The following is a 26,797-nucleotide window of genomic DNA, read 5'->3' as shown; positions in this document are numbered from 1 at the left end:
GGTGGTGGATGCTCCAACTTCTGTGAGAAAGGCCAGTAATGTCCTTCAATATCAACAATAGGTAAATACACTGAATAAGTCCCCAGAAACAGGGGTCACATTTTTCATGCTGATTTGTGGACATTATGTCAGAACACTCTTGTAGGGGCCAAGGGGTTCACATTTATTGAGCACCTACAAGGAATGAAACACTCTTTTCAACTAGGCTGTGAAACAGATATTATTACCCTCACTTACAGATATAGGCTGAGAGGAGTCAAGGATATAACCCAAGGGAAATAGGGCAGTAAGTGTCAATGCCAGGATTTAAATCCAGACACATCTGAGTTCAAAGCCCACACTAGTTTCACTACACTCCCAGCCTCCTGGAATTGTTCACTTTAATACACACTGGCTAAGGGTGTTCAAATGAAGCTGTATGAGTGGTTGAGACAGTAATAATGTGATTATAAATCATTGGTAGGAGCCACTGTGGTTAAAGACATGCTGTACAAACTGTATTTTACAACCCATCACATGGGTACAGTACTACCCAGAAGACAAACTTAACTAGGGAAGGACATAATAGCAAGTCAAAGAGCAAGACTATACAGTAGGAAGTATTTCAGTATTATCTTTCATAGGAAAATATGTTTTCTAATCAATTTTCACTGGTCAGAGAGTCTAGAATATGTTCACTGTGAAAAGATACAACGTTAGTTTTCCTTTATGTCTTTATCATATGAGGCTAAAAAGTAACTTTCTTAAAAATGAGGAACTCAGCATAGAAAAGTTTTTTTTTTTTTGTTTTTTTGTTTGTTTGTTTGTTTTTTAATTTTAAAGGACTTGGAAGGAAAAAAGAGCAAATTAAGTTACCGCATATGTTAGAAGGTCCAAATGACATAATTATTATTTAAAAATAATTTCACTATAATACTTAAGAAGTGATTTGTTATAGTTCTGATAAGTAGTTATTGTTCTGCTTGGCTGTGATTTATTTGGATTCTGTGCTTAAGTCATAGAGACTATACCCACTAAGGTGCAGTTTGGTCACTTTAACAAGACCTAAAAAATCTCACATAACCATCCAAGCAGAATAGTCCAGGGCTAATACGGTGGTCTGTTACATCATGAAGACAGGATTCTTTCTCATTTGTTCTGCAGCCCTCAAAGTATGGTTTCCATGTCATGGTTCAAGACAGTTGTTCTAGCTCCCACTTTCCCATCAACGTTTCAAAGGGAAAGAGAAAAAAAGGAAAGTAAGACTCCTATCCTTTAAAGAGATTTCCTGGAAGTTTTACATACTATTTAAGCAAGGTTGGGACATGTCCTCAGTTAAAATTCTATTACTAGGAGAGAAAGAAAGACCAGGTAATGGGATAACTACTATAGAGGTGCAATCTACTATCCACGATGTGGATCTTAATGGGGCAATTTGAAAATTACTCTGTCAGAAGCTATTTCACGTTGCAAAAATTTCACAAATTTTATAAGACATGCTAATTTGCTACTGAGCAGGACATAGTCCAGAAGTGCATACTGAAAGAGGAATGTGATAAGGCAAGGCAGGGCTAGAGAAGGTGATGACCCTGATGGGTCCTTGCAAAACAGCTGTGGCGCTAACCTTCCTTTGTTTCTCTGGAAGCAGTACAACCAATAAATTGCAAAGATCAGCAAAAATTTCCCAATATATGAAACTGTCATTTATTTTTAAAAAATTATTATATATGCTTGTTAAAAAAAGAAAATGATTATGCATCACAATTTTTATTTTGATATGATAATTTATACATAAATGCAATAATTGTGTTCGCATTACTAAATAAGGTTTATACAGTATCTTATTTGCTCCATATGTTGTTACGCAATCCAAAATGACAAAAGTTGTAGAATGTATTCTCTAATTGATTTGCCTGGCATATTTATGTTAAATAACATTCTTGTGGACACAGGCCATTTAATTTAACCTTCTAGTAATTGTAAGAGTCATATAGTATCCCCATTCTACACATCAAAAACAAGTTCAGAGGTAATGAAGTCACTTGTTGAGATCACATAGATCTTAAGTAGATGAATTGGAGATCACATCAGGGCAGTCAGTCACCAAAGGCATATGTCTGCTATAAGAAAGCCCAAAATCTACACATATTTCCCTAATGGCTATTCTAGAATATTTTAAGGCAATTGAAAGTCCTTACATCAGCTGGGTACTGTTACTAACACCTGTAATCCCAGTACTGTGGGAGGCGGAGGTAGGAGAATCACTTGAGGCAGGAGTTTAAGACCAGCCTGAATAACACAGAGAGACACCCCTCCCTCCTCCACCCATATCTACAAAAAATGTTTAAGAAGTGAAAAAAAAAGGTGAGGGGGGGACAAAAAAAAAAAGTTCTTGCATCATACTTATAACCCAGCAATGAAAGATAGCTAAAGTGAGGTGTGGCTCCAAGCCTAGGGCTGTCACCTCCTTCCTCCCTCTGACATATTTTAATCACTTACGATAAACATCTTTCCTCCCCTAACTTTTAGCACAGTGTAGTAAGAAATTAATTTAATCAGAAAGCTCTGGCAAAGTGTCAAATATGTTACAAGGAGTTTTCCCTTTTTCTTGTATACATTATTAATCTATGGCAAAAGAATTTGAGTTCAAGTCAAGAACTGAAATGATATTTGAAAAAGAATTTATTTGGTTTACAATTGTATCCATTGATGTTCCAATGAATGTAATTAGTCTTTTATTTTAAATTTCAGATTAATAAAGCCTTAGGATGCCTATGCTATTCAATGCTATATTTTGGATGGCAAAATTTAGATGGTCAGAAAATATTTCATTGGTTATGTTTTCCCAAAATAGCCACGGAAAAATCTTTCGTTTCTTCTTGTCTCTCTATAAGTTCTGTAAGGACCTACTGATTCTGAGACGGCAAATGGTCAAGTTAATCATGAATTTTTGTGCATGTCAGATGATATTAAAGTTAGCCTATGACGTGCTGCAAGAATCGCTTGAACCCGGGAAGTGGAGGTTGCAGTGAGCCAAGATTGCACCACTGCACTCCAGCCTGGGTGATAGAGCGAGACTGTGTCTCAGATAAATAAATAAAAGTTAGTCTATCAACACTGTTAGATAATTTGCAGCAAATACCTTCATGTTGAACGAAGTCAAACATTTTTCTTTACAACTTGAAATAACAATTAGGCTTTATTTGTTCAGTGTTAGAAAACTGCTGAGTGGTGCTGCCCTTTACTGGTTTGCAGTGGTACCACAAATCACTACTCATGGTTAGCTGTCAAAGGTGTGAAGATCTTCACTTGCTATGCATTATTCCAAGTAATGGGTATTTGTGAAGGTCAGACAGGCAGCCATCTGAAATCACTCTTCTTCACCTGTGGGCTCACAGAAGCTGTGCACTATTTATTATGTGTCACTCTTTCCCCACTGGAAATCAGGTTCCTCAGAATTTTCCTTTTATTTTTTCGCTATTATCTTATCCACCTAATTGGTCATCTGTGTCCTTATGACAAACAAAACTCATATGGTCAGTGAGTAGACATTTTCACTGATTTTCATATAAATCTAACACATGAAATGTAATTAAGAGATAAGCGTGAGATAAATATTACACATAATGATAAATATATAATGGGCACTATACCAAATGCATACCATAAATCCACTGAAACAATCTTCTGTACTCTCAAAACAACTGTTAAGAGTATCATCAGTAGGTGGAGATTCTTAAATTGTGATTTTTACAAATCATAATGCTGCGTTGCAGCAGCTCTACAGCTGCGGATTTTATGTTCTGATTATTCTGTTAGATTTTGTTCTAATTATATGTGATTATTACATATATTCTAAAATGTTAATGTGTTATTTCTCCTGGCCACACATACAATGGGTATTAAATGTTTCCCATGACACTAAATTTAACAAGTTTGGTAAAAACTGGAGTAGGAGAAAAGCCTTTCAATTTAACCTTGGTCATGATGCTATGGCTCCTGTGCTCTTTTGTTTGTTTGTTTTTTTGAGACGGAGCTTAACTCTATCACTCAGGCTGAAGTGCAGTGGTGTGATCTCGGTTCACTGCAATCTCCACCTCCTGGGCTCAAGTGATTCTTCTGCCTCAGCCTCCCAAGTAGCTGGGACTACAGGCACATGCCACCATGCCCAGCTAATTTGTATATTTTCGGTAGAGACGGGATTTCACCATATTGGCCAGGCTGCTCTTGAACTTCTGACCTTGCGATCCGCCCACCTCCCGAAGTGCTGGGATTACAGGTGTCACATATGGTCCCAGTCTCCCATTCTTAAGCATTCTTGTCAAGATATGTAACAAAACTGGCAATTCCATCCAAATTTCCCTGGTTTGAATTCAGGATCTTAATATGGAACAAGGGACAGACATGTAATTTGTAGAGTTTGTAAACATGTGGTTATGTGACATCCTAAGTGAGAAAATGAGATTCTTTTCTGCTACAACAAATATAATATCATGTGTGTTCCATGTTTTTCCCAGAGGTGCTTGAGATAATCAGATGAGGTCTTGAATTAAACTGCCTTTCCCTAGAAACATTTTTCTCTATATTCATATCTATGACAAAGTTGTTTAAAATATTGTTTCATCATATCATATTCTTTTTTTAAAAAATCTCCAGGAAAAATGTATGTATGGTCTTATTACAAAGAACTTAGAAAATACTTTTTCTATATACATAGGTTTTTAAAAATATCATATATGTTATCAATTGAGTTATAAAATTTTTCCTTTTAATTATCCACTAGCGAGCTTAGGGGAAAATTAGTGGTATGTGGATATTATGATGTTCATTTGAAGCCTTTTTCCTCACTTCACTTTGTTTTTGCTCCTTTTTGGGGGGATATCGTCTAGCTATGCTTGTAAGTGGCCTAAAATCCTTTCTGGACTAATTACTAATCCTTTCTGCATGAAGCACAAAACTGAAAAGGAATGAATAAAAAAAATCCTAAAACAGAAAACTATAGAAATAAAATATTCATATAAAATCAATCATATTAATTAAAATAATAATAATGCTAGCTGACATCAAATGTGTAAAGCACACTTTTCTCCATGCTGTTCTTCCCTGTACATATTTACATACATATATAAGTATATTAGAAAGGCTCAAAATTGCCTCATAGAGGCCTGTGCGACACATAAAAATAGTATAAATATGGTTAAACTTCAAAGAGTTGTGTACGCACAAATCTGAAAAGTGATTTGCTGTAAGTTTTTGTCAGACTTTAAAAACGAATTCCTGGCCAGGCTTGGTGGCTCACACCTGTAATCCCAGCACTTTAGGAGGCTGAGGAGGATGGATCACTTGAAGTCAAAAGTTCTAGACCAGCCTGGTCAACATGGTGAAACCCTGTCTCTACTAAAAATACAAAAATAAGCCAGATATGGTGGTGGGTGCCTGTAATCCCAGCTACTTGGGAGGCTGAGGCAGGAGAATCGCTTGAACCTAAAAGGCTAAGTTTGCAGTGAACTGATATCATGCCACTGCACTCCAACCTGAGCAACAGAGCAAGACTCTGTCTCAAATAAATAAATAAATAAATAAATAATAAACTGAAAAATTAAAAATAAAACAAATTATTAAATCTCTAGCCACACCGGACTCTTCCAACATGGTAGGGAGGCTACAACCCTTGTGCTATTTATTTCCTCTGCCTGTAACATTCTTCCTCCAAATATCTGTGAGATAAGCTTTCTTTCCTCCTTAAGACTTTGTTGAATATCACCTTCTCTGCAAGGGCTACACTAACCATGTTATTTTACACCGGAATAGTCCTCAATGTATCACTCCAAATCCCTCATATCCTGTTCTACTTTTTCTTATTTACATATATTTTTCTCTTTCAATTATAATAATTACTTATTAAATATGTTTAACATTTCTATCCTTTGTCCCCCAAGTAGAATGTGAGGTTCATGAGTTCAATCTTTGTTTAGTTCATCATTCAATCTTAAACTCCTACAACAATGCATATGATGCATTCAATACATATTTGGTTGAATAAAGGAAATATATGTGCAGTTTAAACATTTGAATGAAAATGAAAATGTAAGAGCTTTAGAGGACTGTTTTCATTCTCATCTAATTTGAAAGGATTGTTTAGCTGAAATTATTTTTATAAGTAAATTCAGAAATCTCACTACTGCCTCACATATTCATGTATTCTTTTTTTCTATTTTAACAACTACTATTTTGGTATAAATCATCATCCCCCTGGCTTCATACCGTAGATTCCTGATAACTCTCTCTGATTCTAACAGTATCTCCCTAGTCCAATTCATTATGAACAATATTTCCAGGTAAATTTGTTTTAAAACACCACATTATTCATGAGTCTTTCCTGCTCAGAACTCTAATTGCTCCGTGTTATCTCCTGTGTAAACTTCAGACTCTTCACTGGGGAATTCAAGAAGCAATGAACTTTGGGCTTATTCCAAATGTATGTCCACCATTCTCTAACATGGCACCTTAATTCCAACGACACTGCTGCTCCCCGATCTCCTGAAAATGGCTTGACCTTTCTGCCTTTCCTGATTTTGCCCTTGTGCAGTCTCCTTCTCGCTGAGATTCCTTCCATTATTTGTCTATTAAACCCTAAAAGGTCTAGCTCAGTACCTCACCTGCTTCAATGAAACACTCCTTGATCTTAGAAGGTCAATTGCTAGCCAGCTTAAAACATTTGTATTTCCGAATTTTTAACCTTACACTTTGTGATACTGTTATAAAACCTCAAGTAAAATTTAAGTTTCTCAAATTTAGAAATCACAGCTTATATTTTTTCTGGATTTATCTGAGTACTTGGTACAGTGTTGTAAGCATAATAGATTGTCAAAAATGCTTGTTTACTAAATAAGTAAGTAATTAAATAAATAAATGTCAGAACGTATGCTGACATATTTATAATGGAAGCTTCACTACTATAATATAGAAAGCAAATAATAGCTAATATTTGCAAACATTTTTTGTTATTACCAAAGAGCACATTTATTCTTCATAGCAATCCTATGAGATACTCAGCATCAGTCCTATTATTCCCATTTTGTAGCTAAGGAAATACAGGCTCAGAAAGATTAAGCCAGCTATCTAAGGCCATGCAACTGTTTTGCAATATATCAAGGACTTTACCTTTGGTCTTTGAAGGCTTGCCAATACATCAGAATACGTTTCAAAATAATTAACTTAAATACACAGAAAACGCAGGCAAATATATAATACATATATACATATATATTGTTTAATTGAGAAGTTTTCACTCTGAAATGTTTTGAAAGTTCTAACTTTTGTGGAAATCTGTAATAATTTACAAAGACATTTTATAAAGATATATAAGCTAGTGCTGGTAAAGAAAGTCCAATAATCCCTGACTAATTTTAAAGAAACTCAACTGGAATAAAAAGTTCAAAAGCTTTTAAAACCTCATGACTGCATCTCATGGTACTTTTCAGAGAACTAGTTTTTACCAGTTGAGTAACAGACTTCTAGGAGAGATTATGGCAGCTTATAGCTAATACATGTGTTCCAGAAATTGGACATCAGTGAGCATGGTTTTGATTTTTTATGTGTGTGTTAAAAATATTATTTCAAAGTCCTTGGCCTTTATTCTATCTAATCTTTCAGGGAATCAAACATATATCCCACTTAATTCCAATATATAGAAAGTTATATACAACTTTTAGAAATCATAGATCCTATTCTATCATCCAGAAACATGAAGGAGAGATTTATTTTTGTCTTAGCTTTCATTTAAATTAATTCCAACCTCAAAGCAAGACTCAAAATGCAAAATCCGGAGCAAACCTTAGGCTAGTGATGTTCAAACTCTAATGTGCTTAAATAAGAACCACCTGGGGAGTTGCTAATTCAGTCAATGTGGGAGAGGATGGACTCTTCTACCTGCTTTTTAGCAAGCCCCTAACGTTATTCTGAGTTAGGAAGTTTATGAAACCCATTTAAGAATAACTGCCTTAGAATCATCAGATTCAACTTCCTCATTTTACAGATGAGGTAGTTTAAGGCCCAGAGAAGTAAAATGACATAGGAAAACTCACACAGTAAAAAAGTGTTTTAACAAGGGCTTAGTTTCTTGGTTCCTAGTTTAGTGATATTTACACTGTATCTCATTGGGTTTTCTGAAAATTCGTTTGCAGCATCTCAACATATGAATTTTAAATGAATCCTGCATTTAGATCAGTCTCAGTTTTCTACTATTGAAGTCCTAGGTTATATTTCTGAAGGTTTTAGTGGGCTGTGAGCATCTGGCTCTCCTTGCCTATCAATCAATTCTTATAAGAATAATTGGACCAGGTTCACACCTGTCATCCCAGAACTTTAGGAGGTGAAGGCAGGAAGATTTCTTGAGTCCAGGAGTTCAAGTCTGCAGTGAAATATGTTTGTGCCACTGCATTCCAGCCTGGGCAACAGAGCAAGACCCCATCCCTTAAAAAAATGATTACAACATCTATACAGTAATATATACACCATGATATATGGAAACTGACAGTCTACCTCTCTTTCATTATTGTGAACTCAGCTTTCAGGCTAGTGGGGGCAGATAGAGTTTCAGGGCAGTGGCTGAGGTGATTTCCAGCATCTCATTTTACATAGATATCTAAAAAACAGGTTTAAAAATGCAGAAGGCAGTGGGAGTATGTGGGGAAAGCAGGTAAACAATAAGAAAGATGATTCATTTTTTTCTTCATCACCAATATATCTCCTGACCTTTTGGTCATAAACCACTTAAGAATTGGGTTTACCAAATTCTCCAAAAAAGGTAAAAAGAAAACCTGAATTTCACTTTGTCTTAGAGAAGTACTTGGTTACTGTAATCATCAATTTGTTGCTGTCCTTGCATCATGTATAATCATTTCTAAATTTCTTGATTTTGGGCATTATTTCCTATATTATATTATCTTCCTCTTTATTATTGACAAATAGTTTTTCTCCAACTGGAGTTGGAATGAAACAGTGATTTAGGATGGTAGAAATGCAAACCATCGTAGAAGGATTGAGGACTGGTTCTTTATGTCTAAGGCTTAATTGGTATCTATAATTACTAATTACTAAACTTTTCATTATTCATGTGTGGCATATGCCTGGTTAAATGCTTGAACCTTGGGTTTCTCGGTCACCCCCAGTCTGCTCTGCAGGCACGTTCTCATGCTCAATGCTTACTCAGGGAAATCCAGCTAATTTTAATACCAATCTAAGCACAAAATCTCATTAGGAAGGTATATCTCCTGCCAAAAGAAGGAATATAATGTATTCCAAAAGCAAATATAGAAGTTTAAAAATTATTTGCTGTTTTAGATTATTGTCTTAAAACAGGTTACTAAGAACTAAATTGGAAGTACTGGGTGCTAATAGGTTGAGACATATGAAATTGCCATTTCTGTAGGTCAATAATGATAAATTATTACATGTTAATATATCTCAACCTAAATAATATAGGATACTTTCTGATTCTTGATTTTTCTCCTAATGCCCTCAATTTTTGTCAGTTTTAGTATCAAAACGTAAATGTTCACTACAAAGGCCATCTGCATGGTGCTGTGAGCTGTGCAGTTGTGTCAGACGACTTGGAAGTGAAAAAATATGCTCTACTGTCTTGGACTTCCTGACTTCATATCACCTGTTTTCTGGTCACAGTGCCTTTTGTTTCTTTGTCTGCTGGATGAACGGCTACTCATCTTTTCAGGTGTTGCTCACATATCATCTCATCTATCTAGCTTTTCTCAGAATCCCCAAGGAGAATTATACATCTTTTCCTTTGGGGCTAATCTGCTCCCTGTGGGTGTCTATCTCAGTTCCTACAGCAGTATTACATTGTTTGTTTACAAGTTTATCTTCTCCAACAGACAGTAAGTTATAGAAGAGATTGTGTTATTTATCTTGTTATTTCTCATTCAGTCCCTAGCACACAGGAGCTAAATTCATGTCCGAGGAAGAGGAAATAGAAAGGCAGCAAAGAAAAAGAATTTCTGTGAGATCATAGATATCTATTGTAATATCTTACTATTGTGTCATTTTCTATGAGACTTCAAAGTTTGGAGAACTGACAATCAAGTTTCTTCCTGACTTATTGAAGTAAGAAGAGAATTCATAATACTTCTGACTTTATTCCTCTCCTTTACAAATCGAGGCAGGATTTAAGAGAATTAGTTATTTTCTGTAAGAGAGAGAGAATCCTTGGCAGCCCACTGGGAAGTAAAGGCCAGTTGGCATGAATCCAGTTTACTCACTAGAAGCCAATATCCAGCTTATATCCACTGCTTCGATTCAACATGGAAACTAAAGGATGGTAGCAATAAAGCTGCTAAAAAAACAATAGTAAAAATAGTAATTTTAGAACAGTAAACCTCAAACTAAACCCAGGACCAGGAAGTCAAGAAAAGCAGAAAGATACATCTGGGTAGAGTACACCCCAAACCAAATGGCACCCTGTGATCTATATTTCTCTTCTCTGCCTGCTGTTTTTTTCCTCCCTTCCCTTCCCTTCCCTTCCCTTCCCTTCCCTTCCCTTCCCTTCCCTTCCCTCCCCTCCCCTCCCCTCCCCTCCCCTCCCCTCCCCTTCCCTTCCCTTCCCTTCTCTTCTCTTTTCTTTTCTTTTCTTTTCTTTGAGATAGGGTCTCCATCTGTTGTCCAGGCTGGAGTGTAGTAGCGTGATCTTCACTCAATGCAACCACTGCCTCCTGGTTCAAGTGATTCTCCTGCCTCAGCCTACAGAGTGGCTGGGACTACAGGTGTGCACCAACACCCTTGGCTAATTTCTGTATTTTCAGTAGAGACTGAGTTTCACCACACTGGCCAGGCTGGTTTTGAATTCCTGGCTTCAAGTGATTCCCCGACCTTGGCGTCTCAAAGTGCTGAGATTATGGGCATGAGCCACCGCACCTGGCCTGTGTTTGCTATTTTTCTATCCTTGAACCATTTTTGCCCCATATTTGTGTGACAGTACAAGGATTGCCCACAGAGGCTACTAAACCAGACAGGCTGCACTCTATTTTCCTTTGGGTCAGTGGCATGATACAGATCTTTGTGGACATTTAAGAGTGCACAAAAGGAGTCCCTAGACTTGACCATTAGAGCTACCTTTCCCTTAAGCTATCTCTAATATAATACTAAAGATGCACATTACAGTTTGATTGTTAGCACCTACCTAGACTTGAGGGCTTTGCATTTCCTCCAGCACCAAATACAGTTCCCAGCAGGCCACAGGAATTCCATCAATATTCATTAAATTGAGAACTATTGGTATGGAATTGATGGAATGTTCTCTAAATGAAGCAAAGGGCATTCCTCAATCTTCTCTATGTATTTTCCTTCTCATTTTGAAAAGGCTAATTTTGTTGTTGTAGAGAAATTGAAATTATGAAAATTACATTTGAGGAAATCCACACAGCTGTTGATTTTTGAGGCTGAACTTTTTCAGCCAACACACTAGATTAATTGTGGAATCTCCTGTTTTCAAAAAATAAGTTGAGGATATTAGACTGACAAACGAAGCTCAATAAAACATAAGCATATGGGAACCTATTAAGTTTGTTCAGAACATAGCATTATCCAAAACTGCTGGTGGGATGCCTTTATTTTTAATAGCCTTAGAAGAAAGATAAACTGTTAAACAAATATTGACTACGTGTTCTGTCTGATTCTCAAAGAAAATGAAATGGGTAATAGAAGCTCAGGGTGTCATGATTTTAAGAGACTCACCAGTTGCATAAAAACATTTAGTATACATACTCAGAGCACAAAAATTAAAAAGTGATTTCTCTTGATTTTTTATGGATAAGAAGGGGTAAACAAAACAAAACAAAACAAAAAAAAGGAAATGTTATTTTCCGTTAAACATTTCCAGTACTGGAATAGAGGAGAGACATAAAATACTTGACTAAAGTTAGTCATCTTTTAATTTAGCATGATTTCTCTTTAAAAATCCCTATTTTGCTCATTTAAAAATACGTATAATTTAACCAAGCAGCTAATTTTATTATTTCCAAACTATTTTACACAGTGCCATATACTAGAAAGTACATGGGTGCTAGAAGACATGTTCCTTGCATCGGTCACTAACTGGCAATGTCTTACACTATTTGCTAATTTTTGTGCTCCAGTGTCATTAACTCAGTAAATATGTGTGTTTTCTTACATTAAAAAATACGTCCTTTTGTCTGCTGTTAACTTTGAGAGGAACTAAATGAGACTGTTGGTATACATATGCTGAGCATGATCAGTTACTTGAATTGTTTGGGCCTGCAAATTTAAAGCTGTAAGAGAAGTACCTTGGTATTCCTATAATAGCAGGAAAATGCCAGTATAATCTATTTTATAGAGCCCAGACCAATGCTTAGGGCTTGCTGGAGGTTTAAATGTCAAAATATTTGAGCATTAAAAAAGCCTGTCAGGTAAGAAACTTCAAAACCTGTCAAAACTATACAGCTAATGGCTCTCTAGTAAAACATGTCCCTGAGCACAAAATGAAGGCAAGAAAGCTGAAAGATATTTCTACTGGGACACAAGCAGCAGTTATAAACATCTACCACATAGTATACAATTGGTCAAATAGAACTTGGTCTTTGTTACGAAATAAATGTTTTGTTCCATACCTACCAATTTCATAAGTTGAAATCCTAACTCCTGATGTGATGGTTTTAGGGGGTAGGGTCATTGAGAGATAACTAAGTCATGAAGAAGATGCAGCCCTCATGAGTAGGATTAGTGCCCTGATAAAAGGGACCCCAGAGAGCTCCTTAGCCCTCCTTCCACCATGTGAGAATACAAGGAGTTAGTCTATTGTCTGCAACCCAGTAGGGGGCTCTTATCAGAACCTGACCATGTTGGCTCTCTGATCTCAGATTTCCAGTCTCTAGAGCTGTGAGAAATAAATTTCTATTGTTTTAAAACCACTCAATCTATGGTCTTTGTTACAGCACCCCAGAGTGTCTAACGTGCCCATGATTTGGATATTTTAGACATCTACATATTAATTTAATATAGTAAGAGTTAACTCCTGTTACCAAGGAGGCCATGAATCGTGAGAATAAGCTAAAGCTATTCACACCCGCACTGGACATTTATCTTATACCTACGTTATGTCAAGCATTTTAGAGTATTTATAAAGAAGGACACATGTCTTTTTGGACCAGATATATTGCAAATATGCCATCACTACCACTTTGGCATAATGAAGTTACAGGTATTGAAACAACCCTGCCAAATCTCTAAAGAGAAGATTTTTAGGCAGCTAAGAACCTAGAAAAATGAGCAACAATTAGAGACCTAACAAGATTACAAATAAATGGATATCTAAGTTGAAGAAGAATGAGGAATGTGTAGAAACCAGCCAAAGATCTAAAGCCAGGGAACTGAAAGACCAAACCATTCTTCTCCAAAAGGAAAAAGAAAAAAAAAAAAGTAGAGTTGAAAGGTTAAATAAAAACAGAAAAATAGTTTTTCCAAAGAAAGTTAAATATATATATGGCAAGAGAAAGCAAAGAATGATAAGGAAAAGTCGGTATGCCTTAAATAATTTCCGTTGGTGCCAATGAAATCTCTAAAGTCAATTTCTGATCAGTGTATATTATATAAACAAATATGCAAAGGTATATTGAGGAAAACTAGTTTAATATACACATGTCAGTTTGGGGAAGTATATCAGATCTACTTAAAGTGCTTTTTTGGAAAAAATGTCCTTCTCACCTGATTGCTGCTGGAGGAGAGAACAAGATCTGGAAGGGAGGAGGTTTTAATGTTGAAAAGTCTCTGATGATTCTGATTTACTTCCTTGAGTTTAGATCCACATGTTTAGTTGGTGATTCACTGAGCTTCTGCAAAGGTCAGAGCACATGTTCCACAGAAAAACTCACCTCTGAAAGACTCTCCCACTCCTGTAGTGGGAGGTGTTACCTAATTGGAAAGGTTCTCATTTACATATCACACTTATTTGGGATTGCTGTCGGCCTCAGAGTCAAAGGAATCCTGGGAATGATGGATGATACAGGAAGAGAGGAAGGGAGGTTAGTTCCAATATTTTGACAGATGAAAACAAGTATTTTTCCAGGTTGGGAGCCAAAATCACAAAGATCTTAGTGTATTCCAGAAGAGAATGTCCTAATCTCTGCATAGATTTCTTTTCTTTTTACTACAGAATGGCCTTAAATGACCAGGTAAAGTGGAGGATGAGAGTTCAGAAAGGCTTTCTTGCCTTCAGAGAAAAGGGCAAGAGAGAGGGGAAAGGCTGAGAACTGTCTGTATTTCAGGATCCAGGCCAAGGGGCCAACGAGAAATAAGAAGGCCACTCTTGGTATTGTTTCTTATATCCTATTGCCAAAGGCTCCCATAGAAAGAACTGGGCTGTAAGGGCCTGTGAAGGAGGATTAGGTGGTGAGTAACATCTCCGTATAGTCAGTGTATTTTAAACCTGGAAAGCATGGCCGGAGACACGGGGAAGAGCCAGACTTGACCACTGTCTAAGAACCCCTGCTAGGAGTTTCAGACCTACAGGTAACTCCTTTTTGCAATGTCAGCACTACAGGACAAAGGTGGGAAAGAGGAAAGCACATAAACCCCAGATTCCTGCACTCAGAGATTCAGAGGGCGGACTCACTGTGGCCTCTTAGGTGTTAAAGGGAAGGCCAGGGGTGCCTGAAATCCCTGCCCACTTTCTGGCTGCCCAGGGCCAAGGAGGGCCTGGTTATAGGCCCAACTCAATAAACTTTTCCCCCATGCATCCTTTTACCACACCACACTCAGTCATCACAGAAAAATGACCCAATTACTCAGCCTCCTACCTTAATTGTGGGACACACAGTGACTAAGTGTTCCCAATTGCCCATTTCTTCCCGCCCCAGCTTTGCCTTGACCAAACATGAGTCAGGCTTCTCTCCAGCAGGTCCCTGGACTTTAGCTTGCCCCCCAAATCTGAGCAAGAACTAAAATGTGAAACATTCACCGTTGTTAGCTTATCTTCCAAATTCTTGGACCACAGAGACACATTTCTTGTTCAACCATGAGGGTCTTGAAGCGAGTTTTTCTCCCATCTACTTGGCTTTCCCTGTTGCTTGCTCCCTTTATATATACAAGGGGGAAAAAAAAGCCGATTTCTGTTTGGTTTTGAGAGGCTTGCAGATTTCTGAGATCAGAGCGTTTTCCCTGTTGCAATAGTCAGTCTTTCTAATGAAAGTCTCCCTATCTTATCTAAGTTCGGATTCGTTTCTGTTTGACGTTAATGTGTAGCTAAGAGTGATCCCAGGTGAGTCTGAGCCCACCTTGGTGGGGAATGAAGCCTAGAGCATCGGAGCATTTGTCTTTCTCTGAGAAAAGGCAAGGAAGCCTGAAATGCACAGCTCTCCCTTGAACTTCAACTTTCTAAAGGGGAATGAATTTCTAAAGGAGGAGGCTCCAGTCTAGGGCTGTAGGGGCCTCTGGGCAAAGGAAGTGCTGGTTGAAAAACACCATTGTGATCACTTCTAGCGGCGAAGGGTGTGTTTGGGAACGGTTTGGGGAGGGGACAGAAGAGAGAGGGTTGGGATGGACGGCAGCAGAAGTAGGAGGTACACGAGGAGTTACTGGTAACGGCGCTTCAGTGGAGGAGCCGGGGGGGATGGGAAGCAGGGGGAGGGGGGCCCTGTTGCCTCAGCGCCCAGAGGTCGTGGAGCGGCAGCAGGGGCGGCCGGAGCAGCAGCAACAACAGCAACGGCGAGCGGGACGGAGTTAGGACCGCTCGGAGCGCACAGGTCTCGAGGTAGTATAAGGTTTGCTATCCTTCCACTTGCTGGCAGTTGCAGAAAAAGATCTGCTTTTTAAGTGAAACGTACATGCCACCCCTCCAAGGGCTGCGGCTTCCCCGGGCTTGCTTCTTTGCCGCTCCCCTTTCCGGCTCTAGCGCTCACTCTTTAATTGGCACTGGCCCCTGAGTTTGCCGGGAGCTCGCTGCCCGCTCGGAGCAGGGTCCCGGCCGGGCGCCGCGGGCGGGGGCGGGGAGCCCGGGAGCCGCAATCCAGAAGCGTCGTGGGCCATGTATATTTCATCAAACGGACTTTGGGTGCGTCGCGTCTCGCAGCCATCAGCGCTATGTGCAGTGACATTTCTGACTTGAGTGGAGGAATGCGCGAAGGAAGCCCGGGCGAAATTGGTACTAGAGGATCTTCTTGGCGCCAATGCTAATTGTCCTGATTTATGCCCCTTCTGACTAAGCTCAACGTCTTCATCTGAAATAAAATGAAAGCGGTGCCAAGCGGCATAGAACCGCCTGGCCGCTGGTTCTGATCCCCGGGAACCAGAAAATCGTCCTGCGGCTTGGAAAAAAAAAAAAAAAGAAAGAAAGAAAAAAAAAAAAAAGAAATAGAAATAGAAAAAAGAAAAAATATCCCTCAGTAAAAGTTTAAGGCGAGAAGTGTCAGAAGCAGCGGCGCGAGGAGGCGCGGAGGAGAGCCGGCGAGCAGCGGACTGGGCTGGCACGACCTCCGAAGGCTGCAATCTCATTATTAATATCACTATATTTTTGGAGGGAGAGGCACCTTTCTCATCCTCTCTTCCTCTCCGCCCACCCTTACTCCCTCCCCCTCATCTACCTGTCAAAGTCACTGATCTTTTGCATTTCGGAAGAGGACGTCAACGGGAAGGAATTCCCCCTCTGGGTGCCGGCTCCAAGAGGGGGCGACGTGCAGGAGGCTCCCCCCGGGGGTGGAGGCGAAGGTAATTAAGCGGCGGGGAGTGGCGGGCCGGCGCTGGGTTCTCGGTTCTCGGGGTCCTCTCCCGCCGGCGGCCGGGCGCGATCGGGATCCCCGGGCTGCGGCGGTGGCGGCGGCTCGGGTCCTTACGCCCACCCCTCCCGCTCCGCCCGCTCCCTCCCCGGGAGGAGGCTCCGCGGGAGCTGCCGCCGCCCGCCCGTGCGCCGCCCGCGGGCTCCGCTGCTGCGGCCGCCGCCCGAGGCGGACCAGGCTGGCTGGGCAGGGCAGGGCCGCCGCCCCGCGCCGTCGGCTCGGCTCCCGCCCGGCGCAAGGGCAAACGAGCCACACGGTAAGTGCCCGCAGCTCGCCTCTCCTACTGCGACCCGCGCCTCTCGCCCATGCCCCTCTCCCCCGGGTTTCCCCATCCCCCTCCGCCCCCCCCCCCCACCCGCTGCGATCCACAGGCGGGAGGGAAGGCTCCGGGTGGGCGAGGAACTTTGTAAAGCGCCCCGAGGAGGCAGCGCGCGGAGCCCTGCGCGCACACACACTGGCACACGCTCACACCCACACACAAGTCTTCCCCGGGGTGCGCCCCGGGCGGGTGATGCGTCCGCCTGTTATGTCCCGAGCCCAGGCGCGGGGTCTGAGCCTCCTTCCGCGGACTGACAGGCGCCCGGCGCTCGCTCTCTCTCACGCACACCTGGCCACACACATCGCTCAGGAGGATTGTCGTTATTTTTTCTTTCTTTCGCCAATTATATTTGGGGAAAAGCAAAACAAAAAGAAAAAAAAAAACAAAAACAAACAAACAAACAAAAAAACACTTGCCCTATTGCCGGCCTTGGGGATCTGGTGGCCACACCGAGGGCTTTTGAAGTCCCTTCTTTCAATCTCCTTTATTGGTGCGAGATTAAAGCATTACTATCCCATGTTGTGCAGCTGGGGAGAAAGGGAAATTGAAAGAGGGAGACTTGGTGTAGGGATGCTGTTTGGAATATTCTCTCATATTCTTTACGGGCATCATATTAATCGGTTGATGGATTCGGCTAGGGACATTGAATTGCTCTCCTGTATGGATCTGTGGATATCTATATATAATACAAATAATACCGAATATTATTGGGCCTAAAATAACCAATTAAGTGATTCATACAAGGAAAAACTTAGATATAAAAAGAAACTGCGCCCTCTGCTGTTAATTTTAGTACCCTCACCCGGGGACTTTTTTTTTTTTTCCTTCAGGAATCCACTTAAGAGTAGGCTGTCATCTTACAGGGCAAGGGAAGAAAATTCCTAGCGGGGATTTTAAAGCAACTTTACTTGGAAAAGTCGCAGGTTGAGCTCCTATAGTTGCATCAGGTACAGATTTCCAGTGAGTAGAGGGTCCTCCTCTCTCCCCTCTTCTTTTTATACAGGGAATAATGGAGCCACTCCTCATAAGAAATTGTCAATCTTTGGAATGGAAAATTCTGAGTAAGATTCAGAACTCCACTAAACATATGGTGAATCTGGCAGTAGATTTGCTCTAGAAATAAGGCCCTGTTTTATGACTGAAAATACTAAAAGTTGTTTTATCTTACAGAAGTGAAAAGAAAAAAAACCCAGAAAGATCTTCCATTAAAGTCATTTATTCAGATACGCTTAATAGTTAAGCTTGTTGGAAAGTTTTACAAAAAAATTTTTTTTTCAGGCGAGGCTTTTCTGTTTTGTTTGTACCTTGAGGAGGATCTCTAGTGAGGGAATTAGCAATTCCACATTTCATTAAGTATTTTGGACTGTGTCACTTTGAATGCCTTACCCGCCTCCCTTTCTCTTTGGCAAAGGAAAAGCAGCTCAGTAACTCTCCAAGATTCTTTTTGAAGATAAGCAACTTTCAGTTTTTCATTAAGATAGAATTTGGATCTCTGCATGTGGATCAACATGCAAGGAAAATGTGCATCTAGTATTTCACATGTAATGTTGTTCCAGGGATATATTTTCTTTTCTGGATTGCCATGAAATGAGATACATTTCACCACTGAAGACCACCATGAAGGCATTCAGGATTCTATGTACTGAAATATTAATTTGGCGATATTTCCTATTGTGGAAATTAAGAGGGATAATCTTAAAACTTTTGTATGGAAACAGTTTATTTGAACATGAAGCTGGTTTCCTATTAGTATTTTTGTTTTGTCAGCTTTCACTGGGTGTATGTGTTAAAATGATTCAGGTTAGCCTTTTTAGGAGGAGGCAAATGTATTTTGCAGTTTCCTTTTGTATATTTGCAAGTGGTGCAAATACCTGTCTTTGCTTCCATTATTATTCTGAAACATATCAGGTAATTTGTTTAAAAAGTTAAATCATTACACATTTATTTGATAGGTTTTCTAAGTGTCATAAAAATTTGGAGAGTTTTAGTTACAAAGGCATCAAGTCACTTGGAAAAAAGAAAATTGGATTCAACTTTGAAAACCAATTATATGTTAACATTGAAATATATGTGTGTGAATTATATTGCATAAGAGATTATATTAGTAAAGTCTTAGGTTAGTATGAGATTTAGCATACTTTAAAAAAAATTTTTTATTTGCAGAATCCAAAGTTCTGTTTCAAAACTTCAGGTGGGTGTAGATTTTCTCATATATGCATTTGAGACCTTAGATCTCTGAACTTCCCTGCATTAGAATTAAATATTTGTTTTTCATGTGGTAATTAAACTCCAGATTTCTTCTAGGCTTAACTGATTCTGAAATAGTTTTGGGTATTATCCCATCCTCAATCATCCTGCAAAACATGTACTATCTAATTTCTCAAATCAGTCTTCTCTCAATGAAAATAGAGATCTTTCAAATACCAAGGTGTGTTATTTAGGTTTATTAAGAATCTCATGATAGACAGTTACTCATAATACCCAATCAAGTGTGAGTAAGGTATGCCAATGATGTTGCAGTACATGTTAAATTCCTTATATTTTGAGAGACAGTTAACAAAAGGATAGAAGCATATGTTTTCCATTAAGATGACTAGAAAATGCTTTCTTCAGAACAAATAAGTGCAAAGAGCATTGAATACATGTTAAAATATCTTGTGTAATAAATTTCATTATGACTGCTGGAAGCTGCTAATTTTGATAGGTTATAATTTTGTATATCTTTATCTTTTTATATTTTCACTCAATGATCTATATAGTCAATTTTCCTTTTGTTTCTTCCCATTCAGAAAATGCATATTTATAAAATTCTTAATGTCTATGAGGAATGAGTCAACAGTTATGTATTTCAAGTACCCTTGAAAAGCTGAATATTTATGAAAGAAATAGCCTACTACCACCATTCCCACCTGCTAGTGAGGTTATATAATAAAATGAATGCTGAAAACCAGCTAGATTAGGAGATTTACTGATAATATCTTCCTCTCAGTTGATGAAATTGGCAATTGCTTTGGAATATAATTGCATAAAATATTAATCACTATTAATTCCATGTAATATTGTGGGAGGCTTTTTTTCTGATGAGAGAAAGGGCCTGCGAAAATGGCTTCTGCAAAATTAATCCAAGGTGGAAGGGAATTAGCTGCAGAATCCTGGACAAATACATGTTCTATGTGTGCAAAGGCATTTTATAGCCCATTTTAGTCGTGATCAATAATATCTATCAAATTGAGGGCCATGACATAATTTTATCTTTTTTCATTGGTTCTGCAAATTTATAGACCGGAGGTCTATGGGGTACTCACAACCTATTAATGGGTATTTTTTATCAAAGAGGACTTCTCAGTACTTTAGTTCCCAAGTAGAGGTGATAGCATTATTTGATTACAGTGAGCTCCCAAGGTTTGCAAAGTGAAGAGGTAGAACTGGAGCTGCCCAGAGCTCTTCCGAATCTGTTCTTATTTAGGTGATATGGACACCTGAGACAAATTCAAAGGCCACGTCACTTCACAATTAGTTCAGTTATGGGCCAGAAGGGACAGGTTTAGTATGTTAAGTCCCCAAATACGTTATTCATTGTCCTTCTCATAGTTGGTTTCCCTAGCTATTTGCTGTGATGACCTAGCTTTTAGAAGCTATTGATAATTTTAACCTGTTTGAAAGCACAGCAGATAGACAAGTGCCATTAAATAGTGGAGGTTAAGGTGTAAATAATATTCTATTTTTACATCATTGCAGTTTCTTTGAAAAATCTATAATTATACTTTAATAACAAATTCCTGATTTTCAGAGGCTGCTTTTCCATTGTGTGTCATGGAAGTTCATAAATTTAATTTCTTACTAATTTGAAGTTAAGAGGATTTCTTTTGAAGTGTATGTGACACTGAAAAGTACGAAAACCCTGAAATGCAGGATACATAATGATAGTACAAATATAAAAATTAGAATGAAATCAAATAATTATGTTAAATAACAGCTTAGTGTCCCTCTGCTCCTGATCTGTAATATGCCGTGGTCAATATCTTTTTCTGTGTCAATGGGAGCTCATTAAATGTAAACTCTACAGACTAACCGAGCCATGCCATATTAGTGCTTGCCAAAGCTTGACATTTTTAATACATTAATAATATGTCTGTAATGTAATGGAAAACTATTAATCACAACTGGTTATGTGCCAGAAATTTAAGCTATAATTGGCTGCTTCTTGTCAAGAATGTCTGTTGCACAGTCCTGCAACTGCCTAATATTCAAATATCTTGCACTCCTCTGCATTTTTCCTTGTCAGTTCTCTAAATTCGATCAATGGTGTAGTCCATAATTCTGTGTAATGACCATCATTATAATTCTGGTATACTTTAATGAGAATTCGTTATATTGGGATTGCTGTTCTGTCAGGAGATAGCAAAGGGTTCATGTACATTTCCTTAGTGTTCAAATGTATGGTCACCCTTTATTTTGTGGTTGCAGTAATGCAAAATGTGGTTGAGGACAGAGTAACCGAGAATAAATGGATGAGGAGAATATCATTTGTTGGTTAAAAAAGAAAGTGAAGACTAATCTCCAGGAAGCACTCAAATATATTTAAAGTGGTATTTTCAAACTAATATTAAAAATAAACACACAATGCTCACTCCATTCAAACTCAAAACAGTCAATTCCAGGTCTTCAAGATTATATCATTCTTGATAAATAAATTATTGTGTATTTGAAACTAAGAATTAAAGTTAATAATTTCTGACCTAGTAGATTTTACACTGCTTCAGTTATAATACCTACATCCCCCCGCCCCTTGGAAAGTATTTGTTTCCTCTTATAAAAACTAGTAAACACAGTTGAAAAAGTCATCTCAAAAATGTAAATTTGCATCACTTTAACACCTTCTCAGATTATTAATTGTCAAATTGTTGGATGTGTCTGAAAATATCAACTTAAAATTACTAATGAATCTGAAAAAAAGCAGAAGGCTGTAGTAGCCACAACACATGCTTCTCTGATTTTTTTTCTTTTTAGCTTAAGATTTCAAAATGTGCTTTACACAGTATAGTCTCTAGGTTACAAGGAAGAGGCCGATTCAAATCTGTAGTTTATACGTGTTTAGACAAACTACTAATTATTGCTTCATAGGAACTCAAATATTCAACACTTTTTCTAATAGCAAATATCACAAATTGCAGCTGTATGATACCATTTTATGAATTGAATATAATGAAAATTGCACTTGCATCCATAAAGCAATTATTATAAATTACTTTGCTATGGAAACACAATTCAACCATCTGTTGGCATTTCATAGTCTCTGTGGCTTAGTTCATTTTAAGATGGTACATTATTTAAATATAATGAATTCCCTTTATAAGATTGTTTGAAGATACTGAACTTCCATATTTCAACCGTTTAATGTGAATTGAAGGGTCTATAATAGAATTTTCTAAAATTGTAGGCTTTTTTTGTCCTTTTTGCATTGCTTAAAATCAGTTAACTTTTAGACTATAAATATAAATAATCTAATTAAGAAAATATATTTTTTAATACCTGGTTTCCAAATGTTAGCATTTGTTTAGATTTTGATAGTGATCTCTAAATAGAAAAGTGGCCACTTAAACTCACCAATGACTTGTAGCCATAGTTATGTAGGGTGCATTATCAGTTAACCAAAAGTGCTTTTACACAGTAATTTTTATTTTCTCTTAGAATTAGTGCCATATTATTCTGCTTCATGGCCTGTTAACTCACCCTCGGCTATTTTTATATGTGCATTTTAAATTGTGCATTTTACTACAGAGCTTTTAGTTTTAAAGCAGCTTACAATATTTGCCTTTGGGACAAATTCTCTTCTGTTGCAAAAAGTAACGGCAAATGCACATGTAATGGCTATAAAAAGATGTAAAAATATAGAAAATTCTTATGAAAGGAAATTTTGCTCCTTTGGTTTTATTTTTGAATGTTTTTTTAGAGAGCCAAGTTATCTTTATTACTAAATGCAACTAAACAAAATATGCTAAATTCTTCAAATATAATGAGCAAATCCACAGGGACAGGCTTATGCTACCAATGCTGATTTTCACTCCAGCAAACAAAAGCTAAGAAATGTACAAGGAATTTGGAGATTTTTAGGGTCTCTTTGTCAAGAGACAAAAGGGATATAAGTTGTTGTCGTATCTTTGTCATCATTATAAAAGCGCTCATTTACCCCATTGTTCTCTTGGAAGATTTTCTAGCACTGCAGTGTATGAGAAATGTTCAAATCTAGCTGCTTGCTCTCAGTTTTGTCAAGATGGAAATGTAATTTTTGAAGTGAAAACCTGTAACTCACACACACGTGTCTGTCTTTGTTATGGAAGAGTTAAATCCTTCATATCGAAATTCTCCCCAATGTGAATGATTTCCATGGTTTGCTCATTCTAGCAAAACAGCTGAGTAAAGGTTATCTGTATTACACCAATTTGCTTTATATTGCATCAGACCTCCAAAATGTCAACATATTGTACGTTTCGTAATACATTGATTCTGGGACAATAACTCTTACTCTTATTGTTTCTAAAAGGGTGTTGGTGCCAGAAGAAAAGAATGATTGATGGGAAACAGACACCGGGCTATGGACACTCATCCTTTTGCTTCAGATACTGATATCTCAGCCTGCCTGAGCGTCCCTTGTGAGCTGTGAACATTGAGGATCACTCAGGGTTATCGGATGTACAACGGGAGAGCCATCACTTTGCTAAATTATTATCTGCAGTTGGACATATTTTACAAAAACCAAACTAGACCTGAGTCTAATAGATATGTTCTAGGACAAAGAAAAAGCTACAAGTTGTTAACGCCTAACACACAAGTATGTTAGGCTTCCACCAAAGTCCTCAATATACCTGAATACGCACAGTATCTTAACTCTTCATTTTCGGTTTTGGGATCTGCTTTGAGGTCCCATCCTCATTTTTTAAAAGAATACACAGACCTACCTACCCATATACATACATACATATATGTACATATATGTAAACTAGACAAAGATCACAGATCATAAAGCAAGCTCTGCTTTAGTTTCCAAGAAGATTACAAAGAATTTAGAGATGTATTTGTCAAGATTCCTGTCGATTCATGCCCTTTGGGTTACAGTGTCCTCAGTGATGCAGCCCTACCCTTTGGTTTGGGGACATTATGATCTGTGTAAGACTCAGATTTACACAGAAGAAGGGAAAGTTTGGGATTACATGGCCTGCCAGCCGGAATCCACGGACATGACAAAATATCTGAAAGTGAAACTCGATCCTCCGGATATTACCTGTGGAGACCCTCCTGAGACATTCTGTGCAATGGTGAGGTAACCCTTTTACATCAAATATTTCATATAAATAGAGTCTAATCGCATATACATACAGATGTGGTGAGTGTGAAGACAATTCATGCAATAAGTTGAATCTGCAGGTGGCAGATTTGTGTTAAAAGGCTAGTTTCTTTCTCAGTGGAGGCTTACCTTGCCTGGAATTACAATTTGCACACTGTGATTGATGCCCTGGAAGGAACTTACTTTCTGCTTCCCTGAAAACCAATAGTTTCACTGAGGCAGATATACTATCGCATATATTATAAAAGAAAAAGTCCAGTTGAAGGTTAAATTTTAGATTGGAGGTTAGAAATATGATTAGGTCATATCTATCATGTTAAGGATAAAATGCATTGGCAAACCAACTTTAAAAACACAAATGTTTCTTCACGTATGTGTATAAAGCCAGTCCCAAATTCTGTAGTTCAAGGAGAGACTAGATCTCATAATTATCTTCATCAGGAGGCGGCTATGATTTGGGAGTCCTTGGTTAGGAGATCAGCAAGAAAAAAAATAGAGGAGAGAGGGACTAAAGCCTTGTGAGAGGTTTTTCCAGAAAAATCTTATTTGCCAACTCCCCTTATTGTCAAGGTCATAGTTTTCTATGTATATTTTAAAGATGACTTTTGGAACATAGAAAACTTACTTGCTGAAAAGCAAGGGCTCAGCATGTATAAATTCAGATACTTTTTTTTTGATAAGCAAAGTTACAGAATTCATTTTTCTCATGGCTTATATAAGTCTTTTTTTTTCCTGCATAGAAAGTTAAATACCATGTGAAAAGGTAATATTAGGGTAACACATTGAATTTTTATGAAAGACATAGCTGACAATATTTCTATAAGTATTAGTAAAGAGGCTGGTGATTAAAATGGTATACATTAATGTGCTAAAGAGTTAAGATGGTGAGTTTATTTGGTTTATGTTTTTTTTTTTTCTTTTTGTTATAGGTGGTTTTTATTTCACACAAGAACTGTGATCCCATTTTTCTCCACATAACAGATATAATTGTATGGCAGATTTTAATAGTAATCTTACCTGACTATATTATCTTGAGCCTGGCCTGGCATTTTCAGGATAGTGATACTATTAATCAAAGTAGCATCTGTTCACAGTCCCCAGTGAGTTAAATTAGCATAAGATCATCTTAGACCTAGCAGCATAAAAAAGGTTTTGTAACAGGAAACAATTTTGAGCAATAAAGAGTGTTTTCACCTTAAAGCTAAGGGCTTGCCATTTTTCAGAAGTGCCTTTGGGGACTGGTTTGAACTATAGTCCAAACCTGATTTTGTGGAGAGTGAGAAAAAGCACTTGGCTATTAAGTGTCACTGTGACTAAAGTGCCCTGAAAGACTAAATATTTCAAAGAGAGGACCCATCTCTCTGGGAACAGGTATGTGCTGTGCAAAGAAGTTGCATTTTGGAAAGCAGAGACTTCCAGAGAAGGAGTTTATTCAAACACATTAGCAAAATCATAATAAATCTGTAAAGGAGCAGAGACATTTGTGGAGGCTTTATGTGAGGTCTTTAATAATTTCTCATAAAAGGTCAACTATAAGAGCTCATTATTGATGTGGATTGAAATTGCTGTTTGGGTGATAGGTTGTGTAGTCTTCTACTCCTTATAGCAAAGGATGAGTTCCGGGCCAAGTCTGCATATTACTGAGAACATTCTAGCTCTATATATTGGTTTACATGACACTTGTAACAACATGTCCCTTCTGGAATTGTTTAATAATTTCCAGATCTAAGTAAAATAGCAAATTTCCTTTCCCAGGGTGCTGTTTTCCCTCTTACAGGCCCTGTGTGATGTTTTCAAGGTGTGATCTGTGGGTGCAGCTTCCCTGATCTCAGTCTCTGGCCAGAGCATGCTTGTTCAGCACTCCTCCTATCTGTCATGTTGAAGGGTTTACTTGGTGTCTTCAGCTTGCCTCTTTCTCCCATCATGAGTGCAAAGGGCGTGTTACAGATCTTCCCATGTCTGCCTTTCAAAGGGACATGGTCTAAGGTATTTAAACGAGTCAATTCCTCTCAGTCCACTGGCTAAGTGATGTTAGAGACCAAATGGGAAAAAAGAATTAAAATGTCCCTCAGCTTTCTCAAGTGCAGTAACGTGTATACTTTGTATGATCACATGAGACTCTGCAGGACAGTCTTTAAAACGCTGCATCTTAGAGTGACGCAGATATTTCGAAGCCCTGGGGGATGTAAACTTGTCATTGGACAGAATGGTTTTCCAAGGGAGAATGTAAGATTTGTGAAATGTTGCCTATCAATGCTTAATTTGTATTCCTTAATATGCATATGATTGGCATAACAAATTTAATAATCTATCCTTTAAATATACACCTTGGGACTATTTGTATGCATATTATAT

At 38.2% G+C, this 26,797-nt stretch overlaps 1 protein-coding gene across 8 annotated transcripts in view; it reads left to right on the top strand.

Annotated features, from left to right (window-relative positions):
* The first annotated feature begins 15,556 nt into the window (after window positions 1–15,556).
* NTNG1 (netrin G1) overlaps window positions 15,557–26,797 on the top strand; it is a 352,669-nt gene continuing 341,428 nt past the window's right edge. For 5 of the 8 annotated variants that reach the window (XM_015146226.3, XM_015146203.3, XM_028831051.2 and 2 more), the window contains exons 1-2: window positions 15,557–16,710; window positions 23,642–24,413. In XM_015146226.3, coding sequence (XP_015001712.1) covers window positions 24,168–24,413 — 246 coding nt within the window. In that variant the 5' untranslated portion in view covers window positions 15,557–16,710; window positions 23,642–24,167. Of the gene's footprint in view, window positions 16,711–16,885; window positions 17,035–23,641; window positions 24,414–26,797 lie in introns of those variants that run through there. The other 3 variants (XM_077952281.1, XM_077952275.1, XM_077952268.1) reach the window with 1 other exon arrangement.

This window comes from Macaca mulatta, chromosome 1, assembly GCF_049350105.2.
Source record: "Macaca mulatta isolate MMU2019108-1 chromosome 1, T2T-MMU8v2.0, whole genome shotgun sequence".
Taxonomy (NCBI): domain Eukaryota; kingdom Metazoa; phylum Chordata; class Mammalia; order Primates; family Cercopithecidae; genus Macaca; species Macaca mulatta.
The sequence above is the reverse complement of the archived record's forward strand: the minus strand, read 5'-3'. Positions and strand labels throughout refer to the sequence as shown.